The sequence below is a fragment of the Anneissia japonica genome, unplaced genomic scaffold (genome assembly GCF_011630105.1).
Source record: "Anneissia japonica isolate Jap-2015-1 unplaced genomic scaffold, ASM1163010v1 scaffold6233_len141684_cov196, whole genome shotgun sequence".
In the NCBI taxonomy this organism is placed as follows: Eukaryota; Metazoa; Echinodermata; class Crinoidea; order Comatulida; family Comatulidae; genus Anneissia; species Anneissia japonica.
In genome coordinates, this window is record NW_022705308.1 from 72090 (window position 1) to 96491 (window position 24402).

At 33.1% G+C, this 24402-nt stretch overlaps 1 protein-coding gene across 5 annotated transcripts in view; it reads left to right on the forward strand.

Annotated features, from left to right (window-relative positions):
* The window catches only part of LOC117105491 (golgin subfamily B member 1-like), an 87720-nt gene extending 63939 nt beyond the window's left edge, over positions 1 to 23781 (forward strand). For 3 of the 5 annotated variants that reach the window (XM_033246653.1, XM_033246654.1, XM_033246657.1), the window contains 16 exons: positions 455 to 573; positions 862 to 1021; positions 5310 to 5500; positions 6982 to 7062; positions 9627 to 9734; positions 10388 to 10492; positions 12682 to 12796; positions 12985 to 13114; positions 14030 to 14300; positions 17427 to 17614; positions 17957 to 18187; positions 18404 to 18605; positions 19318 to 19377; positions 19683 to 19829; positions 20732 to 20868; positions 21154 to 23781. In XM_033246653.1, the coding sequence (XP_033102544.1) occupies positions 455 to 573; positions 862 to 1021; positions 5310 to 5500; positions 6982 to 7062; positions 9627 to 9734; positions 10388 to 10492; positions 12682 to 12796; positions 12985 to 13114; positions 14030 to 14300; positions 17427 to 17614; positions 17957 to 18187; positions 18404 to 18605; positions 19318 to 19377; positions 19683 to 19829; positions 20732 to 20868; positions 21154 to 21184 (2276 nt within the window). In that variant the 3' untranslated portion in view covers positions 21185 to 23781. The remainder of the gene's footprint in view (positions 1 to 454; positions 574 to 861; positions 1022 to 5309; positions 5501 to 6981; positions 7063 to 9626; positions 9735 to 10387; positions 10493 to 12681; positions 12797 to 12984; positions 13115 to 14029; positions 14301 to 17426; positions 17615 to 17956; positions 18188 to 18403; positions 18606 to 19317; positions 19378 to 19682; positions 19830 to 20731; positions 20869 to 21153) is intronic. The other 2 variants (XM_033246656.1, XM_033246655.1) reach the window with 2 other exon arrangements.
* Positions 23782 to 24402: the final 621 nt, after the last annotated feature.

A 24402-nucleotide genomic window follows, 5' to 3' on the forward strand; every position in this document is an offset into this window, starting at 1 on the left:
TGATTCATTCACTTAGTTGTGCATACATTATTTATATTTTTGGTCTGCCAGACTAAATAGACATTGTTTAATCAAACAATATTTGTTAGTTCCCCAGGTGCCTGGAATCGATCAGCAAATTTTGTCACCGTCCCAACCCTTCTTGAGACACCGGCATAGTTTTGGAAACTTCTGATCAACCCAATTGGCTATTGAAATTTGTAGAATTCTCTATTTCATCATGTTCTGTTCAAAGATTGTCTAACAGACAAAAATTTGATAATGTATGCCTAGCTTTTAATTTTATTGACAATTTTTTTGTGATTTGCCCATATATGGTTATGTTTAAGTCATATCCCACCCAGATATGTGCATACCATACCCAAATATGGTATTTTTCGTATAATATTTGATAATGTGAACAGACTTACGTGTGTACTTGTTGCTTTTATTAGTATTTGAATTTCGTTTTCAGTTGCTGACCGAGAGCTTGGTAGTGAAGAGTATCCCCTTATAGTACAAAACAACTGGCACAATGCTACCTCCTACCACTTTGAACTGCGACAACGGGAAGCACAAGGGGGCACAATTAAGGTAGACTTAATACTAATTTTTATAGGTTTTTGTATATAATTTCTTAATATTATTTCTTATTTTAAACAATTTTAGGCCTAACTGTTAACTGGACCTTAGGATGAACAATGTAAATGAAACAAAAATATATATTTAAGGATATTTTATATCATTTTAAATTTAATCTAATGTTTCAGTGATGATGAAATACTAGTTTATGAACATTATTAGGTCTGTAAATTATTATTGTTAGGCATATATTTACATCATATTATTAATGTTACTTCTATTGTTGTACTTACTCATCAGATTGTGTATCGGATAGCAGGACACAACCCAAAGGGCAAGCTGGTAAACGTTTCCCTGTCAACTCCTGTGAACGAAGTCCTCGCTTTAGCCCTCAAGAAGTTTGGCATGAAAAATGCAGACCCTAGGTTATTCTGTCTCCTGGAGGTTGATAAGATTGGAGGTAAGCTAAACCCACAAATCTGCCCTTGTTCTAATTACCCTGGGCTGCAAACCACTCAGCTATAACTAGCCAGTGTCTTAAAATTCCCTTACTACTTTCGCAGAGGGCACAAGTTGCTAGAAGTTTGGTTTAAATGAGCTTTCTTAACACCTTATTGTAATTCTTATTCTTATTCTTTATTTGCTAAAAAAAAAAAAAAGTACAATACAATGGAGGAATACATACAGATTACAAGTACAATAAATTGAATGAGTTGGCAACAACACAAAAGCAAACTAAATCACTAAAACACAAAGTCTGTGAACCTCACTCATCCAGTTTAACATAAATACAATATTATAAATAAAAAAGGACAGTTACAATAAAATAAAACAAAATTAACAAAATACTGAAAGCATTATCTAAGTGGAGTACAAAAATAAATAAAATATGAAATCATCGATCAGAAATCATTTTAACTTTAAAGAAATTAAATCCAAAAAAATATATATAAAATTAATTAAATATATTTAGAGAATTATGATATTTCAACATAAAAATGGTATAAATAAGATAATTCTAATGTAAAACAAATTTATTTCCAATACTTTGTGAATTAAGGGTTATTATGAAGGACAAGTTGTTTAAGTTTATTGAGAAAGATGTGGAAAGAGTCATCAAGAAAACAGTTTTTGAGATCATCAGGGAAATCATTGCAAAGTCTGGGGAATTCATAAATATTTGATAGGTGAAGGCAATCGGTTTTTCACAAAGGTGTCTGAAACGCAATACCTCTTGGTGAGGGATATTGACTACAACAAATGGACGAATGCTGTCACAGTCAACATGGCCCATAAGAGTTTTACACACAAATGATGCGAGTAGATATTGTCTGCGACATAACAGACGAGGCCAGGAAAATTTTGTTAACCGTTCGTCATACCCCATATCTCCTATTAATATATTTATTTGCTCTGGGAGAAATTTAATAGAGTAGTAAAAACTTGCACACATTCTTAATTGGCGTGAGATGGGTTAGTTTCCAATAGATTTTTGCTTTGTCACAGGAGTGCGAAAGACTATGCTGATTTTCTGGAAATTCCCACGACTCGGGGAAGACCTGGGACCCGTAAATATGCTCTACTACTAGTGACATTAAGCTTCCTTTGTTAGGGCTGCTTCTAACTTGATGTAACTTGCTTGGTGGATTTTTAACTACCCTTGCCGTAACTAGCTTGAGACTTGGTACTTGTACCCCTTAACACTCAGTCTAAATTATAAAATTTTATGTGAGTGACAACATAGTGTTTTATGCCCATATATACAGTAGTCATGATGTGCCTATATATGGTCAAGATGTGATGTCATCATGACCATATTTAGGCATATTACATGTTGATGATAGTTTTGACAGGACTTAAATGTTCTCGATTCTAATTTTAATTATTAGTCAGACTCACATGAGTTTTTGTTTTTTTTTTACATTGTAAGCACATGCTGTTCCGTTTCATATGCCTTTTTGATAATGAAATATCACATCCAGTTGTTTTACACTTCATAATGCTGATGTCAAATTACATACCAGTGTGTTTTGAAACTGATAATAATGTACTGTACTGTTTGAATGTATCTTGTATTATTAAATGTAACATAACACATCTGCAAAACAAATATTGGCAAACACACATACAGTATCCTTTTACTTTTTATGTGGCTATTAAAGCATGCCATAACTAAGATTCTGTCAGTATATTTCTTGGGTATGTTTTCTGTTAATTTCATGAATTCATAAAAGTCATGTGCAATGATTTATCAACATATTTTGTCCACATTGTTGACGTTAATTTGGGTGAAATTTTTGTTTATGGCTTATTATAGTGCTCCTGTGTTGACATACATTTGAATGTTTATTCTCAACAAGCAATTTTTTGTTGGATTTTATCCAATAGTTTTTTTCTTGTTTTAAATGTATCATCTATTGAAAAAAAAACATGCTTAAAAGTTTAACAATGCTGTATTTCATTGGACAAATATCTGATCAAATACTTTCATATGTGACAGCTTAAAGTTTGATATAATATGCTCATGATAAGATAAAGTTCATTAAACATGTTAATTATAAAGCTGCCTTCGTGTCTATTGGATTACTCTGATTAATTATTGCATTACTATATAGGTGTGTTTCTATCTGTTGTGATTCTCATGTAATTAAGTCATCTATTAATATCCTCAGTCAGCTGTTTCCAAGATGACTCAGATAACATTTTTAATTTCCCCAACTCATTTTTTTCATAAGTTCAGCAGCATAAAAAAATACAGAATCATATAATGTCATTGATATACCTGTCACATTCGCAATCATATCTGATAGGTAATGAATGCTAAAGGTAGGAGAATAACTTGCAGCGTCATTGTGCTGGATTGCATACAGGCGTGGTCTGTGACTATGTGGCAGACCTAAAGAAGTGCCTTTATAGCTTCATATTCACTTTATTACACAACAACAGGGGTTGAAATGAACCAGACCATTGACATAACTTCCTACTCTTCCAAAAGATGCAATGAGTTCTTTAAAGTGCAGGGCAACCAGAGGTTATGCTGGACATTTGATTTAAGGTTCTTATCCAAGTTCTGTCACAGAACCCTGGCCGAAAAGCGCCAATATTAAGATTGTATTTACACGCCCCAGATTTACCATTTGCCATTTGACTTGACAGTGATAATAGATCGATAATAGATCTGTTACATCAATATTTTCTAAAATCAAATGTTTAATACCTCTGTTGATCATAACATGTTATCACTTCAATTCCCCCAGATATTGGCAAACACACATACAGTATCCTTTTACTTTCTATGTGGCTATTAAAGCATGCCATAACTAAGATTCTGTCAGTATATTTCTTGGGTATGTTTTCTGTTAATTTCATGAATTCATAAAAGTCATGTGCAATGATTTATCAACATATTTTGTCCACATTGTTGACGTTAATTTGGGTGAAATTTTTGTTTATGGCTTATTATAGTGCTCCTGTGTTGACATACATTTGAATGTTTATTCTCAACAAGCAATTTTTGGTTGGATTTTATCCAATAGTTTTTTTTCTTGTGTTAAATGTATTATCTATTTAAAAAAAAAAAAAAAAAAAAAAATGCTTACAAATTTAACAATGCTGTATTTCAAATATCTGATCAAACACTTCCATGTGTGACAGCTTAAAGTTTGATATATTATGCTCAGGATAAGATAAAGTTCATTAAACATGTTAATTATAAAGCTGCCTTCGTGTCTATTGGATTACTCTGATTAATTATTACATTACTATATAGGTGTGTTTCTATCTGTTGTGATTCTCATATAATTAAGTCATCTATTAATATCCTCAGTCAGCTGTTTCCAAGATGACTCAGATAACATTTTTAATTTCCCCAACTCATTTTTTTCATAAGTTCAGCAGCATAAAAAAATTACAGAATCATATAATGTCATTGATATACCTGTCACATTCGCAATCATATCTGATAGGTAATGAATGCTAAAGGTAGGAGAATAACTTGCAGCGTCATTGTGCTGGATTGCATACGGGCGTGGTCTGTGACTATGTAGCAGACCTAGAGAAGAACCTTTATAGCTTCATATTCACTTTATTACACAACAACAGGGGTTGAAATGAACCAGACCATTGACATAACTTCCTACTCTTCCAAAAGATGTTCTTTAAAGTGCAGGGCAACCAGAGGTTATGCTGGACATTTGATTTAAGGTTCTTATCCAAGTTCTGTCACAGAACCCTGGCTGAAAAGCGCCAATATTAAGATACACGCCCCAGATTTACCATTTGCCATTTGACTTGACAGTGATAATAGATCGATAATAGATCTGTTACATCAATATTTTCTAAAATCAAATGTTTAATACCTCTGTTGATCATAACATTTTATCGCTTCATTCCCCCAGCTACCCCCCCTCCCACCCACAAACCCACAACCTCATTACCTTTTTGATGTTCTACCAACTGAGCTATGAGGCCAAGGGGTATTGGTATACCCTTGAGTTTTCCCATTAGGACACATTTTTGCCAAGGTATTGCATGCTAATGCAATAAATGATATTAAATAAATGTGTTAGTAACTTTAATATATGGAAATGCCACGACTGGTAGTACCTACAAATGATCTCCAAGTATTAGGTAATCATCCTTAGTATGAATGCATAGTGTCTTAGCCTGAGTGTCTGTAACCTTTGTTCCAAACTTAAACAAGACATAATATTGTAACCATTATTATACATCTTAATTCTTTTGTACAGATGTTCACCATACAACTGAAGACTTCATACCTCTACAATCTGACTCTCATGCGTACGTTGTCTGTGACAAGGCCAGCGTAGATGAGCAGTTTGATCTAAAGGATACCGATGAGGGTGTGGATGGGTTGTCAGTGCATCGGAACGATTCAATGTACTCACAAGCTTCCTCCAAGATATCTAACTATTCAGGAGTAAGTACTGTAGGAATAGCTTATCTTTCAATTGTTAGTCAGGTTGATATTTTTAAATAAAAGTGGTTTTTGGAAATTTGACATTGCAAATGCACCATTAGCGAGCTTGTATAGAAGGATGACTGCATAGTTTACATACAGGTGTTATGCAAATTAGCATTAGTTGGAATCAGGGTATACTGTAAGTAATGTAGTATCTGTCATACTCAACAATGTTTGATCAAACTTTGTTTAATAAATTAGATCATTGTCTGACTTCCAACACTCATAAAAATATACACAATTTGTTTTTAGTCAGATGTGTCTGAAACAAGTATCAGGGATTGGAGAAAGCCAGTTCTGGGAGATCTGGTTAAATAAGCTTTCTTTAAGCCTGTTTTCCACAAGGCGAATTTATTCGTGCGAAACGAAGGCGCTGGTTCAGTTCCTGATCTCTGATTGGTTGCGCATTGTTTTTCACTTCGCAAAAAGTAGAAACAGTTCGAACTACCGATTTAGTTGAAGCGAAAACTATGATAGAAATGTAAATTCACATGCATGAACCGACACCTTCAACTCGCGCGAATAAATTTGCAAGTGGGAAACAGGCGTAACATCTAATATTATGTTGGTGTATGTAGCGATACCCATTGCTAGCTGCCTTTTGGTAGACAATTGATAATACATTAGCAAAAACATACAAATATATGAGTTTTCTAGGAGGTTAGTTTCCTGGAGATTTTAGGTATACCAATTTTCAGGAGACTCCCTTTGACTCTTAGTAGCCCTGGTACACCTCAAGTAAGCATTATCAAACAAAGTGTTATGAACCAATTGTTTGAGTTTGACTTTCTGAGTTTTTTACTGGTTTAGATGTGAATGCTGCATAACACTTTATTCATTATCAAGCATTTTTTTGTGTTTGTTTTTTTCAAGTTTCATAGGGAGTTGGTGGTGTGCACTAAGACTTGCATTTCAAGTGATAAAGAATTTGAGAATGTGCCTCAACATTTTTACACTATCTCTTTTTTAATAGGCCATTATAAAATTATTTTTTCTGCAAATTACTATACCTAATGTGAAAACTGTACATGCAGTGGTGGCACCAGAAATTTGCCAACAAGAGGTCTGAACCAAAGGGACAACGAGAGCCTCCGTTGCCGGCCTAGAGTAAAATATCCCTTGTAGACTTCAGGAAAGAGTTTTTCTAGAATATTTCTAGTATGGTCCAAAATGTGCTTTTAGAGAACAATATTAGGGATTGGCAATCAAAATAACATTATTTTGATAGGCAAATTCTTTTCTTTTATTTTTTTTTTTGATCCGACAATCTAGTCATGTGTCGGACGACAGGGGGTCCAGGCCTGTCCGACGGTTGGAAAATTCCACCTGCCCCGCTGGCACCACCACTCAGTACATGTACACAAATACACATGCGCTTAATTGTTGTCTATTGTTTGTATGTTTGTTCGTTGTGTATTACATCAGTTATATTCTTACAGGCCAGCCTCGGATCGTCCGTAGGCTCTGATTCGTTGATGCCTACTATTAACGATGAAAAACTTTCACGTTTAGAGGAGGAGGTAAGGGTTGAAACGACAAACACAATTGCATGTTGCCATGGAAATCAACATTTCCTTCATTGTAGTAATAATAGTGGTAGTGGTCATGTTATTGTGTTTTTTTTTTTTTCATTTAGCATGATTTGAAAAAAAACTTGGTTGCACTTTTTTGCTTTAGCATGTCATTATCTTAATCAGCCTACTGCACCTCAATCATATCTTTTTCAGGGGTATATGCATGTTTAAGGTATAAAATATGTACATTTGTGCACATGTATAACACTATACATACATACATGTGTAGATATATACAGTACATATGTATATAAGTGTTTATACAATGCATATATATTTACATGTGTATGTTTTACAATACATATACATGTACATAACTTGTGTCATTATGTTAAACTTTATATATTATGTTTGCCACCTTGTATTTTAATTCATTTCATGTTGCGCATATATATATATGTTATCATTTTCACTATCAATAGTAAAAATCATCCGTTTTATTATATTTGGGTTTTGTTTAATTCAGTTGTTCTTTTTTTTCTGTTATCACTTTATATCCATGCTGAGTAGTTTGGTTTCATTTGAGTTTTTAAGTAACAGTCATAATCATTATGATTTTTATTAATTGTATAAACTTTGGCACATAAACTCCAGTTAATTCGACTCAAGTAACAATTACTACATCATTGTGATGGGATACCCCGAACAAAAGCCAAAAATATTGCTATTTTTTGATGTAATATTATATAATTTTACATTGTTTTATATCAACAATATCTGTTTGAATTATTTAAATAACTAGGTCAAGTGGTCAGAAATAAATTGAATTTGACATTGAAATGTAGGTGACCCATTTATGTAGCATTATTTTAATGTTAAGTCCCTCGGAATGATCTTAACCCATTTATTGTCCCAGTATTCTCCTAACGTACCTTCAGAGTTCACCATGTTTTTTTTTTCAAATTAAATTTTAATAAATGATGAGCTTGTAAATGATACCATATGAAATCCAACGTTAGACACATCATCTCAAAGGTACAGTTGGCGGAGCCAGCTAGCTTGTCATTCCCCGGAGAATAACACTTTCATAGTAAATTTGGTAGAAGAGACAGCAATGTGACCCCCTTGGGAAATGGCGTTTAGGGTGGAGAAAAATTACAGCTAAACGGAAAACAAGTGTAGAAATTCTAGTGTCTCATTAACATAGACACAAAATATTAAAGTAAATGATTCTATACCCTAGGGAAAATATGACCTTGCTCCCATCAATGGTAGCTAATAAATATAAAATGCCATAAACCCATTAAAACTTAACTCAATACCATCAATAATTAAAAATTACATACCAACTGTTGCAGCATTTATATTTTTTGATTGAACAGAAAGGTCAGAAAAAAGTCACAGGTGAAAGCCTTTATGTCATTACATATTTTTTATATACTTTGTGTGAGTAATGCTTTTGAGGTTGAAAATGATTAATGCGTAAACGTGCATGTGAAATTCTCGGCAAATTCATTTCATCCGCTTCATGTCACCGATACTTTTTTGACAATACAAATAATATATGAATGGTAATCGTACCAACTAACACTGCATGATATAAGGAGATTATATATATAAATGCAATGTATACAATTCATCTGCCTAGTATTTTGATAGAGTGAGATATGTTCTATTTTAATACTATTTTTGGATGCTTTTAGTCAAGTTTTGATGTCTGTTTGAATTATTAAATGCTGTTTTCTCACTAAAGCAATGTATCTGTCCTAAAGATTTTACTTTAAAAAAACTCAAGGAGAAAAAAAGATTAAAAAACAGATGCATATAATAACTACCTTCATTTTAGGTATGTGAATCAGTGACAAATTTAATTTTTAATCTGCATTAGAAGTTAATTAATTGATTTAAAATAAAGTTAGATATTTAATTATCAAATAGTTTTATCTGGATATTTAAGGTTTTAACTAATTTTTGAAATTCAATTATTTGAAGAGAAGCTTCAATATATATTTTTTAATCTATAATTTATGATAGTATACATTATAATTTTGTTTCTTTGTAATGAATAAACTCAGAATTAATCATAATTTAATATTATATTATATTAACAATCATCCTATAATTGTCAAATCCTTAATCCTGAACATTATTATCTTGACTTTAAAAACTTGATAAATAAATCAGATTCTATTATTATAATTGCTAAATTTACATGTATCAATTATATTGATACTAACCAATTAATGGTTACTATATTCAAAACCTATTATACTTCGGTATCTATTTTAGAAAAATATTTATTGTTTATCATACTTGTTTCATTAGTATTGTTTCACTAATAGATCCATTCCATAATTATATCTAATAGTTTTTATGTTCTTTGTTGAGCTAATAAATGGTACAATGTAAAGGCAATTTTTTCAGTAATCTTGAACAAATTTCTGTAAATCTATCCAGGAAAATCCCAAGTGTCATATAAACTTGTTGATATAATCATTGTGAAAGTGGTTTCGTTTCATAATAAGTGTGGACGACGCTCTCATTCTAAATCGTGACTCTGGGTTTTTCAGATGGCTAACATTGAACAGTCGCTGTTAATTAAACCGAAGATGAAGAGGGTCAGCTCTCCCGAGAAAATCACGGTTTCTTCTACGTCTACTCTCAGTAAAACACAAGAGGTAAGAACAGCGACTTTAACATTCTGTACCGAATTTTCTTGGTTTAACCTTTATAATATGACCTTTCATAGCCCATGTTGTTAGAAGTGATCTGGATAATAATAATGATTGTTCACCGAAATGTCTCATACATCCACATGGGGCTGTGGTAACCTAAATTTTGGTACAAGTTTCATTCTTAGGCAGGCCTTAGTTAATCTAATATAGCTAGGTGTGTGAAATAACTCAACTTTAGTTGTCAAAACATTGTTAGTATTTCCAAATGTAATCGGTTACTCAGCAAATTTTTCAGATCACAATATTTTTTGAAATTTTTATTTTTATCATTATTATTTATTAACATTGGAAAATTCTCAATGGACTTGCTCTACCCATGAAGGAAATTTCTCCATGCTCTACCATAACTTAGCAACCAAATCTTCATCTCATGATTCAATATTCTTCATCTACCAAATATTTACTACACATTCCAAAATCTAATCCCATATCATTTGGTCGTCAGTTTTTTTCATCAGCATTTCCATTTGCATAGGTTATTTAATGACTCAAAATCATAATAAAAATAGAAAACATGAACTTCGATCGTGGTAATTGGGAGCTCGATAATTGGGTCATTTTTCTATGACTATGTGAATTTCTTTTTTTTTCTATAGGATATGAACGAGCTGGAAACATACCAGAAAGAATTGCATGAAAGAGAAACAACAATTGAAGTCTTGCGCTATGAGAATTTAAGATTACAGGATAAAGCTAAACAGGTAACGTGTTGCCTTATTCTTCACCTGTATAAATGCAAGTTTATATTTAAAGCCAAACTAAAAGAATAACATGTTTCTCATTTACACTCATTACTTTTTTCTACTTTCACAAAGTAAACACCATAAAGATCCTTTAAATTCAAACACCCTCAAAACAAATGACTGTCCATGTTTTTGTATATGTATGTCGATGTGTATGTATATATACTGTACATATACATATATATGAGAATAATTAAGTGTTCTATAGTCCACATGACCCGTTGCTATAATTTCTTGTTTCAACGCATGTTTATACGAGTGGTGACATTTGCCATCTTTTGAAGGTGGAGGGAGTAAACATCTTTATTTTCCTTCAATAGAAACTGAGACAAGTAATAACATATATGTTAATTGTGCTTTGTCCTAATATAAATGTGTATGCATCTAGTCTTGTATACTTCTAGTCTAGTCTTGTAGTATCCATACGCTATCTGTTTCATTCAGTGTTTACTGTACGGAGTCTGCTAATTATTTTATTTATGTTTGTATTCTTATTGAAATGAAACTTTTTACTTAAGTGATCTTTCATGCTAAGAATAAATATATGTTGAGACGTTTAACTTTTATTTACGTTGAATAAACTTTTCAATTTAATATGCCCACTAGTATAAATATAACCTTTATATAGACTCATGCACAATATAAATGTGTATGTATCAATTTTGAGTTTGCTTCATAAGTGAAACTAACTAATGAAAACTAAGCATAAATATAATGTTGAACATTTTTCTGCCTTCAAATAAAGAGTTGGAAAGTCCCATATGTTATTTGGTGAAAGGTTAATTAAAACACTATTTTAAAAATTCTCTGAACTCTTAAAAATAATCATAAGCATTAAGTATATATATATATAGATATTTTTATAATTATGATGTGTTTTTGTTAATTTTTAACTTCTTCTTTAAAACTACTCCTAAGATGAACATAGTTAAACCAAAGCAGAACACTGTTTTGGTATTAACTTACAGTGTGCATATTTGGGTCAGGACTACCGTTAAACAGAGATGCAAAAATATATTTGCTTGCTCCTAACAACTAAATGTACTACTGTTTTGCTATTATAGTGTAAAGATGACATTTGCGCCTCGAGGCATTTGATCGGAGGCACAAAAATTTTTTCCAGGCCTGTGCGCAAGGGTGATAAACTGATAATATTTTTATTGGGCCTAATATCAAGAATATAAATATTAGTTGTTGAATTTATAATTTAGTGACTCTGTGTGTATCTGTATTAGCCTTAATACGTAGGCCTTGAACTTCTAATAAATAATGGGGGCAGTTACTCTAGCTGGTACGTACTAGGATTGATTCCCATGCCGATTAACACACGTCCAGTTTCCTTCAGGAGTTTCTGGGGATGACATCATTACCGGGTCGTTCGCAAGATGTTATTAATCATATGTAATATTTTGGTAAGGCCTGGTTTTCATAAAATCGCTACATGCTATAGCCAACGGCTTTTGGCATTGCTGATTTGTAACTCGAGTCACTGCATCAGGGACAGGTACTACGCAGTGTAATCATTGCAGTGCAAACACCATGAACCGGACTTAATTCAAAAAACTGGTTTTACCCCTTTCCCTTAGTCTCATGATCTTGTGAGTGTGAATAATAATTTTAATTATTAGTTATTTAAGAATTTGTGAACAAAATACTTTCTCAGAAGAAAATAATTAAATTATATTTTTAATTGAAACTAAATGTTACATTTAATCCAGTTATCTTGTGTAAAGAGAGTTCCTATCTTAGAGACTTAACAATTAATTATAATAAGAGTATAATCCATTTTTTTCTCAGCAAAAAAATAATTAAATTATTTTTTTTAATGAAAGTAAACTTTCAATTTAACATTAACAGTAATTAACATGTTGTATGTAATCCAAAGACAATTTTTATCATAGAGAGACAGTTTAATCATTTAATAATAGATTTGATATTTGCCTGTATGATTTATAGGAATAGTCCCTACACAACTTTGATCTCAGTAAAATGAACTTAATTCTTTAATTAAATCTAAGCTTTGTATTTAATGCAAACATGGTCACGAGGACCTTGTAATATGCAAACTGAAGACTATCTTAGAACCACAGTGTACATTCCTTATCTCACTTTGCGTAACACTGTCATTTTCATTTTTAACTTAATAGCTCACAGTGGTACAGAAGGCGTTGTCACAGATAGAGGACGCTTTCCAACAGCATGAGAAGGAAGTGAAAAATCGCAAAAAGCTTGATAGAAGTTATCAAGCCGACGAAAGTATTGGTAAGCGATTAAGAGTGAAGAATTTCTTAGTAATGTCATCAAAACACAAAAATAATTATTGTTAACTTAATATGTGTAAAAAATAGAGGGCTAAAAATCCTATGCTTTATAATTTTATTAAACATGTCATATGACATTTAATAGTATGACATGATAATCAATATAATATATTGTTTTTATCATTTTAGACTCTAGTCAGCTTGCTATTAAAGACTTAGAAACACGGTTAGATCAAGTGGGACAAGACATACGATTGAAAGAATCGCGTATCAAACAGCTCCATCAACAGATGAATGATGAAACAGACAATAAAGAAACGTAAGTTTTTAATGGCGCATTTTAAGAAGCATGACTTGAGGTCATCATATTGAATGTATTTGGTATTGTGTAATGTATGAAGATGGTAGGGTTTCACAAGAGCCTGAGAATGATGGAGTTTCAATTAGGCCACAGTTCTATGCACACTCTGCTTTGATAATGTGCATTTCTGATGGTTGGTGTAAGCACGTAACATTTAAAATTTTAATTAATCTCTCCTAAATTCAAAATCTGTGTAATATGTATGTTCTTATTGATTTAATTTGCTTGGGGAAAATCTTGCATGTTGCTTGCAGAATGGAATAGTCAAAATATAATGTGATGAGAATGCTTCTACCTGATTGTGAATGGAATAGTCCAGTTGAATGATGTCACAATGACCACAACCTTCTCATAAGAATTGCAAGTATTAATAAAATGAATTGCATATTTTCCTAACATTTTATTAAAAAACAATTCTCATCTGGCTGAAAACATCTATTTTTGCGAATTTTTTTATATCTTTTTTTTATTTATGAATAAAATATTCAAATGATCTAATTATTTGGCTAACAATACTGTGTATTGAAATTCATTTCCACATTTGGCACAAAATTCATAAAGTAATTCATCAAAAAAAAAAAAACATACTGGCCAAGGGCATGTCAAAAGAATGGTATTCCAACACACAAGTGGTTAACTTTTGGCCAGAATGGTAATACATATAAATATACAACATTTATATATTTTCAAGTAATTTATTTCTTTTTGGGTCTATATCGAAATGAAAATAACCAAAAACAAATAAAATTCAACAAATTTGAATGGATGCATTTTTGACTGCACGATAAGCATGTTGTTTGACGGAGGCATGGGTACTTGCTGGTCATCTGTCCAATCATCAATACTAACTGACTATCCATTCCCTCACGCCAGTCGTGGAAGCAATCATCAGCACAACAACCGGGGCTGGTTATCGTCAATCCGGGCTTACTCCGATTGGCACCCCACATGGAACTCCACATCTGTGCTCAACAAAATTCTTCACTGGAATTCCAGGAATAACGAGAGTACGGAGCGGGAAGCCGAGTTGGAATACAAACTAGCGATGGAGGAGTCGACATTGGTTGCCCTCAAACAGCAGCAGGCTAGTCTGCTCTCCAGACTGGAACTGGCAAAAGCTGACCAAGAAGTGGCTGCAGAGAAGGTTAGTAAATCAGATACACAGTTTAGATTAAGTTTACAATTTAAAAATTGTATTTGGTGTAGATAATTTTGAGATTTTAATCAACAGACATCTTAATTAAAAGTGTTTGGTAATATATTGTCTTTGTATTATTAAGTCGGGCACTTACTGCGTGTCGTAAAACCGCTGTATTACGATACTGACACTGCTCGTCTACTGATTGTCGCTGACAGTCTGAACGGATAGTCATTAAAAATGAACCGTTGAGCATGCGTTGTGGTCCTGCGTTCTTCATAGAATCATTTTGGCTGACTACCATCGGCTCAGTGAGTGTCCGGCTTTAGAATTCTAGAATTCTGCAGATGAAATGTTTGTGAAACAATGTTGTATAGTTGTAGTTATGTAATGTGTTGAGCTGTCATAATTATCTTTGTTGTGCATTGAAACATTAGACGTACTTTGATATTGTCAGATATATTTTGTTATGTGATTGTAAATTTTTAACTGTTGTATTACGTTCTTAGTCACCGTGGCCTTGGGTAAGATCTGAATTTCATTTTCAGTTACTACATAATGTCCCAATTTAGGCTCCTACCTGTAATGTACCCCGCATGAATATTATAGAGCCCTAGTTAATTCCTTTTCTGATATAATATCTTCTTATCTCTTTTTGAAAGAGAAAGTTAGTCTTAATTCTGTGTCTTGTCATCTTTTAATTCTGTTATAGATAATACTTATCATCTATTCAATAAGTGTTTATCATCTTCATTAATTTTATTTCTATAAGCAATCCAAACTCTTTAATTACATTGCCCTCATCGTCTTCACTCAATTATGCACACTTTCATTTTGACACTTCCTGAATTTTTCATTCCAAGCACTTGGTGTGCACTTTAAAGGTACTGACTATCAAAATCCTAATAAGTTAAAACACTAAATTGCTCCTTTAAAAGGGTCATATAAGACAGACACAAATCAAACACCATTTATATTTTTTACTGATTTGACTAACTTTTAATACCAAAAATCCTTAATTGATCAGCCAATTTAAGGAAGAATCTCTTAAAAAATCAGGGATTGTTTTATGCATCTGATAATTAATATCCAAAGCAATTCATGTATTAAATTTTATTTTCCAAGTATATTTTTTTACCTCATAAAGTATATCTTTAGCAAGCATTGCATGCCCTATATTCAGTATTGACTGTGAATTACACAATCAAAACCAAAGTACTGCTTTCGTAAAAGCTCCAGATACAGAATCAGTTTCATGTGAAATAACTTGGAGAAATATGCATGATTATCTTTGATAAGTTTTAAAAACTTTATAATATTTCTTTATGTTTATTCACAATTACATTAATTTTGAAGCAAATTTGAAGTTAATAGTTCAATGTGTTGTCAATACTACCAGCTTGTATATGACAAATGTCTCTGACATGCCCATATATGGCTGTGATATACATCATCATATCCATATTTTTGTATTATATGACATCATCCTGCCTATAATATTATGAGTGATGTGATATCATCCTGCCCATATATAAGTGATATGACATCCAGAACATGCGAGGCATGCATGATGTCAGGCGGAGAAGAAACGCCTAACAATGACATCATCATGCCTATATATGAGTGATATGACATCATCCTGCTCATATACTGTATGATTATATGACATCATCCGGCCTATATGGTTGATTTGCCATCATCCCACCCATATATGAGTAATATGACATCCAGGACATGCAAGGCATGCATGATGTCCGGTGGAGGAACACCTAAGTATGACATCATCATGCCTTTTTATGAGTGATATGACATCATCCTGCTCATATATGAGTAATATGACATCATACTGCCTATATATGAATAATATGACATCATCCTGCCCATAGATGAGTAATATGATATCATCCTGCCCATAGATGAGTGATATGACATCATCCTGCTTTATATTAGTGATATGACATCATCCTGCCCATAGATGAGTGATATGACATCATCCTGCTCATATATGAGTAATATGACATCATACTGCCTATATATGAGTAATATGACATCATCCTACCCATAGATGAGTAATATGACATCATCCTGCCCATAGATGAGTGATATGACATCATCCTGCTCATATATGAGTAATATGACATCATACTGCCTATATATGAGAAATATGTCATCATCCTACCCATAGATGAGTAATATGACATCATCTTGCTTTATATTAGTGATATGACATCATCATGCCCATAGATGAGTGATATGACATCATCCTGCCCATAGATGAGTGATATGACATCATCTTGCTTTATATTAGTGATATGACATCATCATGCCTATATATGAATGTTTTATGACATCATCCTGCCCATATGAGTTTGGTATGACATCTTGCTCATATGAGTGGTATGACATCATTCTTCCCATATATGAGTGTGGTATGATATCATGATGCCCATATACAAATGTGGTAAGACATCTTGCCCATATATGAGTGGAATAGGACAATATCATGTCCATATAAAAAAAAAGAACCCTGAATTATATAAGTTTTTCTTTCCAAGTCATCACCTAAATCACAATAATAAAATACACCCCTATCACTGAGCAGGAATGTATCAAATGTACCATAGCCAGCATCAGGTATCATAACAATGCAAAAGACATAAAAGGATTATCCAGAATAGACCAGAGGCTTGCATATGTTAGGGTCTTTGTTGTTTGCACCTATTAAATAATGTAATAAATAATTTTTCTCTAAATTGCTTCATTGAATTCAATTCAATTCAACTTTCATTTCGGAAACACATATCCACAGCAAGCAATACAATAACAAATGACAAAAAAAGAAATATCAGTAACAAAACTATGCATTCAGAGGTAGGAACATCACTTCCCTAAGGTTCAAATGACCCACATACCTCACCCTAACCAAGTGGTGCATAACAGGGGTAGGGACATTACTCCTTTAAGGTCCTAAAGAACCGCATACCCCACCCTTACTGAACTGTGCATTAATGGGGTAGAGACGTTACTCCACTAAGGTCCTAATGACCCACATACCCCACCCTAACCAAATTATGCTTTAAGAAATTGCTCAAATGTTGATTAATATATTCCTAATTTTTTCTCAATGTGTAGGCTAGAAGTAAACGTCAGCGTGCTCCTGTGTTTCCCGTGCTCTCTTCCAAGCAACACAATCGCCTGGTTACAATGCAGATTAAGAAAGGTGTGAACGGTTACGGGTTCAGTTTAACTACCAGGACTGACCAGAAGGGAGTGTATATTCACACCTGTGATTCAAAAGGCATCATGAAGGTCGGCGACAGGTAAATATTTCATTTCATTATCAACATTATCAATATTTCATATCATATATTTCAACATTAGAAATTACATTGTTGACAAAAGTGTTCAATTGGACAATTAAAATTGATATGCTAAGTATTATTGCCATAGTCAAAACTTGATCAGAAAATTAAGTAGATTGGTACTTTTTTAAACAGAACCAAACACTGAAGTGCCATAGCCTTAAATTTTGTGTCTCCCAACCAAGGCGGGGCTTAGGTGGTCTTTATCCTCACGTCTGTAAAAGTCTCTCCCTGCCCCCCCCCCCTCTCTTTTGAATTCCTAGATCCACAACTGTTAAATTACATGTGCTTTGATTTTAGGTTATATGAAATTAATGGTGAGAATGTCCTGAGGATGCCAATTTCGCAAGTCAATACCAGATTGAATGGAATGCACCAAGTCCAACTTGTGTTACTTCGTACCGAAGAAGAAGAGGATACGTTAGAAAAGTCCAGAGCAGCAATTAAGATGAAGGAGGAACTGAGAACATTGAAAGAACAAGTGCAGATCACAAAGACTGAAAACAAGCGTTTGTCAGAGGATGTGCAAAGGTATGACCCAGATATAAACATGTCTGCTGCCCTCACAGTTTGAGATGTTAACTGTGCCATTAAAATGTACCACCACTTTTTACAATCCCAGACAGTACAGTCCATATAAATATATTGGTATTTCTTAGGATCCGGAGTAAGTTGGTCAGGCTCTCCCCCCCCCCTCCTCAGTGTATGCTGTGAAAATATAACAAATTAATTTTTTGTTATTTCTAGGCTGGTTGAGCTTGAAGACAGAGCAGCAGAAGCTGACAAACTGCGGATTATTGTGAATGAGTTACAGAGCAGACTATCCAACAAGGACAGCCATTGTAATGCCTTATCAGAACAGGTCAAAGAGATCCCGGTTATCCGCGGAAGTCTGAAGCAGAGGCAGAAAGAGCTGGAGAGGTTGGAGATGCAGAGGAATTCTTTTGAGGTACAGATCAAACGGTGCCTTGCATAGAATACCAAAATACTTGGTTCAATCCCAGGCAGCTTTGTTCATAAAGAGATTTAGTTTGTAAATGATACTGTGTTATTAATAGTATTGATAATTATCATATTGATGATAATAATATGAAAAAGCATAAAGATATAAATATCAGTTTACATAATAAACGGACATTTATAATGCGCTGGTATCTTTGTGAAACACATGCAAAACAATTTTGTCATTGTTGTTTTTGTTATTTTTAATATTATGTCACCCTTTTTCCAAAATAAGTCTTGTGAAAAGTTTGGTTGATTGCATGGTTTCCATGTCATCTACAACACACAAAAAATGCTAGATGTATACAAGAACATTAAATATGCAAAGTCAACCCTTATTTGGTAAATATTACCAGATTGGTTCCTAAGTTTTTTCCACATCAAATTTTATGTGACAAATTAATGTGATGTGCCCATATATGGATGTCATATTACCTATATGTGGGCATATCACAGTTTTTTGTCACATAAAATTTGATAGGACAAGCTTAAATAGCAAAGATATTAATAGGTTGATTGACCTCGTTCATTGTTTTGACCTGCTGTGCTACAGTTTCTACATAGCATACAATAACAGTATGTATATGTAATTCAATTACAGATGGTTGTTATGACAACTTGTTTTTAAAAAACGTTGTTTTTTTTTTCTTCTTGTAAAGGCTGAAACCGTTCAGCTATCTGAAGAAATAACCAGAATGAAATCAACATCAGAGTACAAGGTAAGAAAAATACAGATCTTACTTATAACATTGAATACAACTATTCAAAGTAGTTACTAATATAATTGTATTAAGGCCAACTCAGACAGCGTCCTACGACGCAGCCCAACATGATTCATCGTCGGGGATTGTCTTAAGCCATTGTGAGAAATATTAAACATGTTTAGTATTCTACGACATGACTGTCCCTGATGCAAAACATTGCGACTGAATTTAACTCACAAAGACCTGACACAGCATCAAATAGCGTCGGGCTACGTTGTACACCGCTGTCTGAGTTGGCCTTAAATGTTTACATTCCATAGGATGAACTAATTGAAAAGCTAACAAGAGAACGAGACATGGCATTACATGAGCTAAATGAAGTTACTACACACAAGAGCAACCGTTTGAGAGCTGTTGATGGAATGGATGATGTTCCTCTATGGGAAGCACTGAAGGGTTCATCCAAGGTAGGCATAATCAAAGTCTGGAAACTCTTTCCTAGAGTATAGTCTTCATTCCATATTGTGTGCAGTGGCTATTCCAGGCAGGAGTGGAGTGTCAAGGAGCTTGAGCCCCTATAAGACATCCCAACCCCACACTACTTCCCACTTCAACCATGACTTTTAGATCAAAAAAGATGAAATAATAGTTTTTAACAAAATAATTAGGGCATAATGTTTGCTAAAACATCTCAGAATATCTTGGTTTTTTGCACTGGTCCTCACTAGGGCTTTTGCCACTAGACCCTGCTAGTAAATTGTCAAATCCCCCGTCAGATAGCTTAGGCTAATCTGATATACAGTATTTGTCTAGACAACAAAAATATTGTTTTTGACGTTTCTTTGTGTACTACATTTCTTGCTCTGACACTTGCCATTTTGAGGAGTGCAAAGGTCTAAATCTGCACCTGCTGTATCAAGATGATTTCCAAGAAAGAATAAAGATGATTTGAGTGAAACCTAGAAAGAATGAGTTTGCACACGATGAATCATTGACACGCAAGCGGCTGGAAAAACACTCAACTTCCTAAAAAAGCTTATAAATACAGTTAAAACTCATTGTTTGTACGACGAATTAGAGACGGTCCTAGTTGGAAACTGCTCTGATTGGTCAAGAAGGTTTGGTTGAGGAATTTCTGGAATGTGCGAGAGTGAATTATGATTGTTCTACCCTGGGAAATGTGGACCTTAGGTAATTGGGGGGCCCCGTACACACCTGTTGCACCCCATCCCCTTGCGTACAGGCCTGGGTGATATCCATACTTATTCTTTTTGTTTGCATCAGTCCAACTGTAGTTATTAAAATTATTTTATGATGAATAAAGAATTAGTAGTGTAGTAATAGTAATTTATGTGTGTTTTATTTACAGACTGAAATCCTTGAGGTCTTCCGAGCCGAGTCATTGGAAGCAAGTCGTCAGAAGCAGTACTTGGACCAGCTGTACTCGCTGATGTTAGAGAATGCGCCACAACTTCTAGGCAATCTAGAACAAGAATTAGATGCTAGGTAGAAACTTATACCAACTTAATCTTGAACATTTGCTATATTATTTTTTATTGTATCATGACTTTTAAAAAATTGTAAATTATTGTCTTTATAAATTAATATAAATAATGGTTCAAGAATTATTGTAGCAACATTGTTTTGTTCCTTTAGAATTTTCCATATTATTAATACTGTATATTATTTTTATGTTTCCTATAATTTACAGTAAACAGACTAATGTTTGTAACTGACTTACCAATTATACCTTTTAACAAAATGTGTTTTTTTTTTGTTTTTTTTTTACAGTGGCTTATCCGGAGATGAAGAATTTTGTTGAACAAAAGGTAGAGAACTTGCAAGATCATAAACAAGAGTCTTCGAAATGGTTTTATTCTTTATTATTTTCTGGCAACCATCACAGTCAGTGTGTCCCCCATGTTTTCAATTATGACTTTGTGACCGATTCACTTTTCCATGATTGTCAGGCATACTCTGCAAACTTTGTCCTACAACTCAGTCGACAATAATTCTCTCTTTCACCGATGTGACGCTATTACGTCACAGATTTTACCATTAATGCGTAATCAGAAGCGTTTCATTCATAGAGCTTGAAAAAACTATTTTGAAGATACTTAAAGCTCGTAGTTTTGTTATCAAGATACATGCTAACTCGGCCAGACCGAGATGTTGGTGCCTAATTGTGTGTCAGTACTGTGGCCACCAATGATGTGCTAAGGTAGCAAAGTGCCTGGATCATCGACGTTGCTTATATTTGAAGCTTCCATCACACATCTTGCTTTTAAATAAGCCAAGAAAACCTAGTGTGCCCAAATTTATATAATTTGCAGAAAAAAAAAATTGTTTTTACTGTCATGATGTATTTGGACAAAGTCATTTAAAGAAAATCTTCGATTTTACTCCTATAATAAATATGAGGCATGCCATTCCAAAACCAGCGTACTGTCACTAATTTTTGAACTGAGTAATTAGCATAAGAAAGTGGGAGTATTGTATACTTTAGTACAGACAAGCCATATTACTTCTACTCATAACTTAAGCAATATTAAGTCAATTTCAGTAAATGACCCATCAATTTAAAGCATATAATTTGGAGAATATGAATATGTTAAAAAGTCAATTTTTATTTTTTGGTCAGTGATGGTGGTTTTGGGATGGCTAACCTCATGTGCTAGAACATTCAAGTCCTTCATAGTCGTTGACACTTTTAAATGTTCAACCTACCTCATGTATTAAATATTTAAAAAAAATTAACTGCGATCTCTACTACATTGTTTTAACTTGCGGGACATGCGGTTCTTTCTGATAATTTACAGCATGGTTTAGTTCAGTCTGTGCCATTTTGAGTAAAGAAAATACTGCGTTGAGAAAATAAATGCCAACTACCATAGGTGCTCGAATAAGTGTCGCACTCGAATAAGTGCCGCACTCGAATAAGTGCTGCTCTTGAATAAGCGCCGCGGCGCTTAATCAAGAGTATATATTACCCTGCATGTAATGAAGCACTTCGAGAAACAGAGTTTGAAATACAATGTTTACAGTGTTCAAATTAGTATACAGTGTTAAAATGAATAAATAATGTAATGAAGACACAAGCAATTCTTTATACACATTTATTTACGATGACTAGGACCTATGATAGGCCAACCGAACTATGGGAATACGTGAGATAGGTAACATGGAACGGGCATGGAAAGCACCACTGCAATATTTTTTTAAAGCCCCGCTTTGGAATAAGCGGCGCACTGAACCCTCCAAAAATGTTATATGCGCCGCGATGCTTATTCAAACATTTACGGTAATACTTAATTGGCCAATTGTGGAAACATAATCACAAAGTTCACTGACTTTTTTCTCGCAGCAACCTGTATTTACTTTGCTCCACTATAGTAAGTATTTAGGACTGTATGGATTTAGCATCAGGTATATGGTATTATCTCACATATTGGTGGTGTACATAATGCTCTGTACATACGTTTATTTTCACCAATGTGCGACAAAGATCACTATTTGTATAGACTTGTTAAATTTTTATTTGAATTATACAAAGCATGAGCAAAAGGATTTGATTGAACTCAGTACATTTTTTATGGAATATATTATATGTGCCAAATTTTTGCTTGATAAATGAACTATATGTAAATTGTTGTTTGAACTTTCAAATGAAATAATATTAAATACTTTATAAAATGTTATGAATGGTAGTACTCAGAATGTAAAGTAGAAAAATAAATAATTTTCTAAAAAAAATATGTTACCAATCTTTTCCTAATGAGTTATGTGATTGGTTGAAATAATAAAGTGGTGTTTGTAACACCAATGAGATAATTTGTTATAAAAGGTTTGCATGACCATTGTCATGATGGCAGTTCTACTTATATAAGAATAATATTTAACTGAAAATTGAAATTTCCATGAAAGCATGAATTTATAAAACTATATTATATAATACTGTAATTTGAAATTTCTTAAACCTCTTGCCATATTATTTCTATGGTGATTACAAAAGTTGAAATGTTTAAGTGTGTGTGACTGTGTAACAAAAGAAATATGTATTTTCAATTTCAAGTAAATATAAAATTAATTTAACGTCTTCCGTCCTTATCAACTAACTTAACTTCCTCTGTAAATGATTAGAAATATTACAAATTTGTCACCGTATATTTTCATTATTTTATTAATTTTATAGTTGTATAGTAGGTTTTTTTAGGATTTTTGCTGCATTACAGTGTACTTATAATTTATTTAACCGCTGCTACTTCTTTACATTGATGCTACTTTTCTTAATTTATAATAATTTGAACAGGGTATTTTATGTTCTCTAATGCTTTGTGTTATCAATGGTGTTCAGGGTGTATACAAGCATGTGTTCTTATTTTAAGAAGTTGAGCAACGCAATGGCAACCAAGGGTAATATTTAAAAACTATCTTTCTTAATGAAGGTATACTTTATACTATTGTAATTTTTTACTCAATTTAGTCTTTAATCTTTTGTTTTTTTATGTTTTCGTTGGTACTATTTATCAACATACACAAACAATTATGAAAATAAAATTTGTAAATTACAAATATTTTTGATAATAATATTATCATTTTAGAACCTTCACTGTTTAAGGTTGAAAACATATTAACTACTAACAAGCAAAAATGCTGTGCATTGCGCCTCATAGAAGTGCTACCAACCATTTTGAGAGATATATTAAATTGACTGAAGTTAAATTAAGAGTAAACGCACCAGTTCAGCTGGAAAATGGGATGTGTAAGTGTATACTATATATATATATCGAATGTGTGGGGTGTATGTGTGTGAGGGAGTGAAGGTTGAGGGCAATTGCTTTTTAAACTTGGAGCCTGCCTAGACCAGCTATTGCCACCTGTACACTTTCATTTCTTTCATTCTTTTAGCAATCTCATCTGTTTATATCAAATTGTATATTACTTTTAAGTTTGTAAAATTGTTATCCGTTTTTAAATGTAAACACGTTTTTGAGCATCTGATCAAACCCCATTAGGGTGTTAATTTAGGTTAAAGGTTGA